General features: G+C 30.2%; 2 protein-coding genes across 2 annotated transcripts; both read left to right on the top strand.

The window, feature by feature from the left end:
* Positions 1-747: 747 nt before the first annotated feature.
* On the top strand, positions 748-1,200 carry Phum_PHUM590020 (the record flags this gene model as incomplete). The annotated part of the gene is made up of 2 exons (XM_002432480.1): positions 748-770; positions 849-1,200. 2 exons carry the CDS (start codon positions 748-750, stop codon positions 1,198-1,200), a joined length of 375 nt encoding a protein of 124 aa, XP_002432525.1.
* Positions 1,201-5,026: 3,826 nt separating this feature from the next.
* Positions 5,027-8,211, top strand: Phum_PHUM590030 (uncharacterized protein; the record flags this gene model as incomplete). The annotated part of the gene is made up of 4 exons (XM_002432481.1): positions 5,027-5,248; positions 5,397-5,824; positions 6,206-6,464; positions 7,909-8,211. 4 exons carry the CDS (start codon positions 5,027-5,029, stop codon positions 8,209-8,211), a joined length of 1,212 nt encoding a protein of 403 aa, XP_002432526.1.
* Positions 8,212-9,422: the final 1,211 nt, after the last annotated feature.

Raw genomic sequence — 9,422 nt, forward strand, 5'->3', positions numbered from 1 at the left:
TCCTTTCCCCGATTATCGAAATTATTTTCCCCATTTTGAGACTTTTTCCCACCGCATCCGTTGTTTTCGAAAAAATTTTCATTTTTAGTTTTTTTTTTTTCTCCAATTTTCCTTATCCCACGCTTTTCTTTCCTTCCCTTCCTTCCCACTCTTCCATTCACGCCCCCATTTCTTTCCTTTCCTTCCCTTATTTCTTTCACTCGATAATAAAACGGATTTTTCATTTATTTTTACGAAATCTCTTCCTTATCTTCCACGCATTTTCTTCCCCTTTTTTCTTTTATTATTATTATCATCATCATCATCATCATCATTATTATTATCATCGTGAATTTTATTTAAAATTTTTGAAACCTTTCAACGGCAAAAAAAATAAAAAAGTCAGAAAATTTATTTATTTTTGTTTAATTCCCCGCATTTAAATATACCGCCCGATAGGAAATGACGTCATCATTCGTGAAAGAAAAATATTTTTTTTTTTTTTTAAAGCCGCCATTTCAACGTTAAATAATTAAAAACATTCAAAAATTTTGAAATTTAATTATTACTCAACATTAATCACCAATTAATTACACTTACTACTACTAATAATAATAATAATATTCTACTTAAAAAAAATAAAAGAAAAACATGATTCCACGTCGGCCATTTTGAAAAAAAAAAAAAAAAAAAAACGATCGAATTTATTTGTAATTAACGAAACATAACCAAAAAACAATAACAACATAAAAATCTTTTTTTTACAAAATGAATTTGTTTATAAAAAAAGGGTAATTATTATTATCATTATTATCATCATTGTTTTTTGAGTGAGTAAAAAAAAAAAAAAAAAATTTTTTTAATTTTAGATTATTACCGTTAAGTAAAAAATTTATACACACGAGTAAAGGATGTGGAAGAAGATGTCCTCACTGGTGGGAATTAGCAACAGGAGAAGACAGATGGCAAGCCGTTCAATGTGCAAAAGGAAACTTGGATCCATATTTACAAAAACCTGTACCCAGAGGACCAGGTACGAAAGAATGTCCGAACATCGTGCCATCGTATGCTAGTTTTAGAGTTGTTTATTGCATATGCGACGACGGCGTGGCTCATAACACTTTCATCGTGGAAGAAGGAGTACCCAGACGATGCGATTGTAATTATTGGTTCGTTTTGGAAAGACGTGAAATTCCTCCATTATACGAAGATACAGAATAATAAATTATGACGCAAACTCTTAATAATAATAATAATAATAATAATAATAATAATAATAATAATAACGAATGGGGGGAGGAGGAGAAACGTACAACAAACATTCATAACGAACAACAATCATTTGAATTTATTTTGTTTGCTTTTTATTTTTATTTTCATTTTTTTTTTTTTTTATAAAAATAAATAAATAAACAAACGTTGACGAATTTATTACACTGCAGTAGTGGTTGATCCGTTGGTTGGTGTGTCGGTCGGTTGTACGAAACAAACAAAAACAAGAAAAAAAAAATTTAATTAATGTTGCGTAAATAAAATTGTTTTGAGAAAAAAAAAAATTTTTTATTTTTATTTTAATGCCACGAGTTTTTCTTCCCCCCCTTCCCCCTACCCTTATCAATTTTTATTTTTTTTCTATCTTGTGCCACGTTTTTCAGGTATCAGGCAAAAAAATTTTTATTTTAATTCAAAAAAAAAAAAAAAGAAAAAATTCGTTTGAAATTTTCAATAAAAAAAAAAAAAAAATTATTTTACGTTAAAGTTTTCCTCTCTATCCCTCTCTCTCTCTCACTTCCTTTTTTCATTTTCTCTCTCTCTCTCTTTCCTTTTCTTCCTCCTACATTTCCTTTCGAATCTTTTTCTTTTTTCCTCCCCAAGAATCGAATGTAAAAATGGAGAAAAAAAGCACGAATTCAAACACATGTATTTTCCAATTTTTCATTTTCTTTTTCCTTTCTCTCCCCCTCTCTCTCTCTTTCTTTCTCTCCTTTTTTCATTCTTCGAATTTTCATCTTTTTCCATTGTCACGTCGTCGATTCATCGTCGGCATTTTCACCTTTTTCATTTGTTTCCCGTTATCGTCGCTTCTACCACCGCCTCCGCCACCATTTTCCTATCGAGTTCGAACGATTACGAATTTCAAAAAAAAAGGCTTACGCCACGTATAACTTTAAATTTTACAATTTTTATTAGCAGACAACCTTTCGTACGTTTTGTTTACAAAAAGGTTTCCCCTTCCCCTTCCCCCTTTCTCTCTCCCTTCAATTTTATTTTCGATTATTGAAAATTTTTTTTAGGTTCTTCTTACCACACACAAACGCAATTTGGAAAAATTATTTCTCTCTCTCCCTCTCGATTATTTTGCTGTCGTTTGGGTTTTGCTTTAATTAATAATAACATTATTATCATTAATAATAATCTTTTTAAAAAAAAAAAAATTTATATGTAAATATATTTCTTGTTTGGGGGAAAAAAAATCTGGCGGTGTTAGAAAAAATTTTTTTTTTCGAAATTATTTTTAGAATTTTTTTTTTTGATTTTTTCCAACGGCGGCACGCGACAGCCCAAGTGACGCCTCATTTCTGATTTTTTTTAAATATATATGACACGCAATGCAGAATTCAGTTTCGAGCTTTTCTTTTCTTTTCCTTTTTTTTTTTTTTTTTTTTTTTTTTGTTATTGGATTAACCCATTTAAAAAAAAAAATTTTTTTTTCACGCTTTTTTTCCTTCTTCTTCTACTTAACCGCCATATTATTTTATATATGTGTGTAATATAAAACCGCGAAAATAATCATCGAATTATTATTATTATTAATGATAATAATCTCATAATATTCCTGTTGTTTTTTATGATTTTCGTTCTGCGTCGTCTCTTTTTTTTTTTAAATTTATATATATTTTCTTTCTTTCTTTCTTTCTTTCTTTCTTTCTTTCTTTCTTTCAACAGAAGATGATGATGAGAAGATGAAGAAGAAGAAGATGAAGATGAGAAAAAAGGGTGAGAATAATTTTAAAAAAAAAAAAAAAGTTCCTGCAGTGTAAGAGAATGTCGGTGGCTCGTGCTTCGTCACACAATTTTTTTGTTATATTCACGATGAATGAACAACAAAACGTGTATGACCTCAACCGGGCGGGTGCGTCAACAATCCTGGGGAAAGAATCCTGGGACTTTTTTTTTTTTTTTTCGGGAGGAAAAGGGGAAAGAGCAATGGAAATTTTTTTTTTTTCGGGGGGGAGGGATAATTAACGACATATCGATCAATCATTATAACGGGAAAAAAAAATTTTACCCGATGAACGTTTCGAAAAAAAAAAAAAAAATCAAATTTAAATCGAAACTTCGAAATCCTCCCTTCGGAAAAAAAAAAATCATTTAAAAATCCCTTATCAATAATTATTGACAACGCCACCCGTTAAAATAATAATAATAATAACGAGTAGTATACGTCATAAAGAGTTAATAAAAAATAATAATAATAATAATAGTAAGTTCGAAATGAGCTTTTTTATAAACTTTTCATGACTTTTATATTCTCTCTCTCTTCGATTTCTTTTTTTTTTTTTCGGACTAAACCTTATGGGAAAAAAAATTGACAATCCAGAGAGATAGAGAGAGAGAGATAGATAGTGAGATAGAAAAGATATCCAAATAATCTAAATAAGAAAAATTTTTCTAGAAAATTCTTTAAATTTAAAACTATAGCCGTTGAGTAAAAAAAAGAAAAAATATATATATGTAAGAAAGGTTGATGTGAATTTAGCGTGCAGACCGCTCGTGTCATTGTCTGGGCGTCAAAAGGTGAGACAAAGAGGCCAAGAAAAGAGAAAGAGACAAAAGGTTTCGTGTAGTGGTGTACAAAATATTTTCTTTTCATCCTAAGTCATAAAAAAAAAATTTTCTCCAGTTTTCATCAAACTGGAATTTTATATTCATTTAAATAAAAAAAAACCACGTGATTAACACATAACTATCCATAATTTTTTTTTAAAATCGATAGATCGATCGATCGATCGATTATCACCCGTTAAGTTACGCGGGTTTAAATAAAAAGAATAAACTACATATATATAAATACGAATTTTGTATTGATGAAGAGCGAGAGAGAGAACGGGGGCGAGGGTGAGGGCGAGAGAGAAAGAGAGAGAGAGAAGGGAAAAATAATTTTAACCACCCCTGGCGTCGTAGTCATCGTCGTCGTCGTCGTCGTCGTTGCGTATCGGATAAGGCACGTGTCAAAAGTTTAGAGATTTTGTTATCGAGTAGTCAACCCTGAAAATCGATTATATTAATAATCCCACAAAAACCGGAAAAAGAAAAAGAAAAAAAAAAAAAAAAAGTGGGAACCCCTGTGAACCAAACAGACCAGGGCGTTGAAAGATAGAAAATGTCAAATCAGATAGAAAGTGGTGGCGGCGGCGGCGGTCGACCAGTTACCGTATAAACTTATCCTCGTGCGTTTCTCGTAAATTTTTTTTTTTTTTTTTTTTTTTTTTTTTAATTTCTCGGGGGGGTTGTTTTTTTTTTTATACTTGTCGTCGTTTTAGTTTTTATTAACCAACCGTTCGTCTAACGTTCGTTTTTTTTTTAAATTTATAAAAAAAATAAAAACACGGAATTAAAAATAAATTTCGAAAAACGTTCGCGATTCGTATATATATATAAAAACAATTTTTCGCGTGTTTGTTTTTGTGTTAATGCGTGTGAAAACGTGTGTGTGCGTGAGTGTATGCGTGAGTGCGTGAGCGTGTGTGTGTGTGTTGTAATAAAAAAAAAAAAAAAAAATTTTTTTTTGGCAACAAACAATTTTTTCCGGGAGTTTTCTAATTTTATTATTAAAGTGTAACGAACGGGGAATTTTTTTTTTTTTTTTTAAATAAACGTTTTAAATGTCATCGTGAATTTTTTTTTTTTTTTTAATTATCTGTCGGAAGACGTTAAACAACAACATTTTGATATTTTAAAAATAAAAAAAAATTTTTTTTTTTTTTAATTAATTAATACCCGAAATAATCGCGATCGTATAGGAAGTGAAAAATAAAAATTAAAAATGGGTGGCGGAACGATAACGGAAAAATTATTAAAAACGTTAACGAGTAATTCGGAAGATGGAAAAATGTCGTTGAAATCCGAAAGACCCGATAATAATCTAATACAAATCCATCAAAATTTAATACAGAGAAAAAATAATAATAAAATACATAGAGAAAAAGATACTTCCGGTGGAAATGGCGGTTCGCCTTTAGGTAAAGGAAATAACGATGGAAGAAGGGTAAGTGCGTCATAATTATTACGTTTCTCCTTCTCCAACCAACCTTCGTCTCCTCCACCCACCCTAAATTTCTGAGAAAAAAAAAAATCTCAATTTCCGGTTGATTAATAATAATAATGTTTCGACACAAAATTGTAAAAAAATTTAGATAAACAAACCGCTTATGGAAAAAAGGAGGAGAGCGAGAATCAATCAATCCCTAGCAATACTCAAAGCATTGATATTGGATTCGACGAAAACCGAACAAAACAACACGAAACATTCCAAATTGGAAAAAGCAGACATATTGGAATTAACCGTTAGACACTTGCAACGTCAAAAAATATTAAACGCGGATATAATAAATAAATACAAAGCCGGATTTGAAGAGTGTACGAAAGAAGTTAAAACGTTTTTAGATAATCTAACAGACGTGAACGTTATCAATAATCCTTCACCCGCCATTGATTCAACCCTTAAACAAAGATTGTTCAGACATCTCGAACAATGTCTCGGAGAACTAGATTTGAATTTTAAATTTGCAAATTATATGGAAAACAATGGAAAAATCATCGAGTCCGAACCTGAAATCATACGGTAAGGTTTTAATTTTTTTTCTCTCTCTCTCTCTTTTCTCTCCTTCTCCCGCCTCTTTCACACCCTACCCCCGATGAAAGCCTACCGGACCGTGATGAAACGAACGTGTTATTTCGCATGTAAAAATTTTTACAGACCCGACAGCAGCACGACGATTCAGGGTGATGAAAATAATAATAATTCATCCGCGACGAGATTTAATTTGACGTCACCGCCGCCGCCGCCGTTGCCACCCCCGCTACCACCACCGAAAATATCAAATCGATCATCACCATCCTCCGATATCGATTCGTCATCATCATCATCATCAACATCGTCGTTGTCGTCGTCGACGTTCGCGAACGCTCAAATAAAAAAATTAAATTCACCGATTAAATATAGCAAAAAGCGAAGTTTGCTACAGGAAGTACCCGCGAAATATTTTTCCGCAAAAAAAGCCATCATGTTGAATTTTTTAAATGCCAAAGATGAGAAAAATAAATTAAAATCAGACGACGAAAATTCATACGTGGAAAATTTCGATAAACGTGATAATAATAATCAAATATTAAAAACCACCGCCGCCGATAATCAAACGAGAATGAAAAGGGGAAACGAAGATTCGGAAAACAATTACAAAAATCAATATTCTGTTCTACAGGTACGTACCACCGTATATACTCATTTCAATCCTCCATTATCTTCATCCCTTCCTCTTCCCCCTCTCCCTTTCCAACCCCTTCGACTTCCGCATTAACAAAAAAATCGACGCCATTTTTACTCTTCCCTACTTAACACGTCTAATTACGTCGTCTACTAGGTCGGAAAAGTTAGACTAAAACGGATACGGATACGACTGAGAATAATCTCTTATCACTTTAGCGTTTATTAAAAAAAATTATCATTATCATTATCATTATCATCACAAATGTTAAGCGACGGAAATTTTTCCAGTTTTTCCAGCCGGTATTTTCGATACGACGTGATTTTCCAAAATAAACATTAAAATTCTCAAAAAACCTTTAATATAAATATATGTATATATTATATAATGTAAATAAATGTATAAATAATAATAATAATAATAATAATAATGATAATGATAAACTAATGTATAAGTTAAACGTTATTTGAATTTGTTTAATGCGTTTACACTAATTTAATTTATTTTCGACAATAAAAATCCTTTAGTTTTTTTTTTTTTTTGTAGTTTTTCTTTTTAGTTTCATCGACATTTTTTTTTATTTTATTTATTTATACTTTCTGTCCGTTTTGCGACATTTTTTTCAATTCTTTTTCCTTTTCTTTCATTAAATAAAGCGTGCGTTGTAAACTATATTCTTCATTTTCGTTAAGTTTACCCGAAGGTTTTTCATGGGTTATAATCGATGTTTCTATTTCGTTTGATTGTGTCGTTGGATGTTTGCTGCTGCTGTTGTTGTTGTTGTTGTTGGCCAAAAGGGGTTTAACCGCAATTATCAAAACGCCCAAACCGGTTAAACCTAAAACGGGTTTCATTGGAATTTTAGAATTTCTTAATAATCCGCCGCTTTTTTCAAAAATTTGATCTTTTCCTATTTTAAATAAATTGCTGAAAAATTCAATTATTCTTTCGGCCATTTTTGTCGAAAACAAAACAAACGTATATGTATATATATAAAAATTATGTTTATTAATTTTATTATTATTATTATTATTTACTGTTGTTTTTTTTTTTTTTAAATAATTTTTTTTTTTTTTTATTGTCGATGGTTTTTCCACGTTTCCATTCGAAATGAGAACGTTTTAACAAAGTATAAACGTTTGCTTTTTTTTTTTTTAAATGCGGGGGTGGGTGGTGGATGGGATAAAAGTCGTTAATATCGTCTGCTCTTTTTTTTTTTTTTTTGTTATCTGCAGAATAAAAAAAATTTTTTTTTATTTCTTCCGTTCGGTCGCAACCGAAATTTCAGATTCGTTAATATATATATATACATATATTTTTTTTTTAGGTGATTCCGACTCGTTTATCTGATGGGCAAGTCGTGCTTTTACTCCCAAACCATTCGAAAAATAACATACAACATCACCATCAACACCACCGTGAACAACAGCACCAACAGCAGGAGGAGGAAGAGGAAGAGCAGGGAAATCAAACATCCGGGAATAAAAATAATTCTTCTTCTCATTACCCAACAACAACAAATTCTAAACATGATTTCATACGTAAAAATTCTAACAATTATTTAGTTAATTTAATCGATCTTCCCAATAGAAATTCAGGTACGACGGATGACGTCACGTCGTTTAGAAACGATGATGATGATAACGGCGACAGTTTATTAAATTCTGATCAACCTTTGGATTTTACATTGCACAGAAGAGAAAATTATGAATGTGACGACGGATCCGTTTGGAGGCCCTGGTGAATTAATTATAACCGATTAAAATCATCATCATTATCATCATCATCATCATCATCAACTAAACTTTCGTCTCGACGAAAAAATTACTTATTTATTATTATTAAAAAAATTAATTACAAATAATTTTACAATTTGATCAATCAATGCTTTGTTATTACCAATCAATAATAATAATAATAATAATAATAATAATAATAATTACTATTAAATTAAGCGTTTTTTATTATCGGACGATGATAATAATAATATTATTATTATCATTCGTATTTAGTTGCTTCGTTTGTTATTATTAAAAAAAAAAAAAAAAAAAAAATTGCGTCATTGCAAAACATACAAAAAAAAAAATTGTTATTATTTATTAAATTATTTATTATTAATTTAGTTATTAACCAGTACAAATAAATAATTATTATTAATGTATATATACATATATATATTTATTTATACACTTGTGTAAATTTATTACTTAAATAAAAAAATATTATTTATTATTATTTTTTTAATTGTTATTCGCGACAATTTGCCTTGTGTTTGTTAAATTATTTTCAATATTTATTCCAGGTTTCTACCTGCCAATCCCTAAGGTATACATGCCTAAATATCAGTGATGATAAGACTAAGTTTCCTTTTGTTATAACCTATGTCATCACATCAATTCTTTCAATAACTCTTTATGAGTCCATCCCTTATTTAATAGGGAAGGAATTATTTCAGTTTACAGGAGTTACAGGAGGAGTGAAATTCACAACCTTGTCAACCTGATACAGGTCAACAATAAAACAATATTTCCCTTTTGGTTCTTTCCTTGTCTTGTTCTCATTCTGCTCTATTATTATTATTATGAATCAGATATCATACAACTCAAAGAATTACTTCAGTACTTAATATTTACCATTTCCCAATCTCATTATTTCCCTCATGCACTTCATCTTTACAGTATGGCACACACTATACAAATTACAATTTTGTACCTATAAACTTAAACAATCTGAAGGCAGTTGAACTTTTTTAATCTCAATTAAAGTTAAAAGAGAATTTTACACTAAGCATATGACAAAATATGTTGTGATGAAACAAACTAACTCAAGAGAAGAAGAAAAATTACATACAATCAATAGATCCACAGCCAGGAATACAAAGATTACATATCCACCTGATGGATTTAACCAATTAATAACAAGTATTATTACTTAAACCACCTCTATTCTTACTTG

Source organism: Pediculus humanus, genomic scaffold (assembly GCF_000006295.1).
Source record: "Pediculus humanus corporis 1103172108313 genomic scaffold, whole genome shotgun sequence".
Taxonomy (NCBI): Eukaryota; Metazoa; Arthropoda; class Insecta; order Psocodea; family Pediculidae; genus Pediculus; species Pediculus humanus.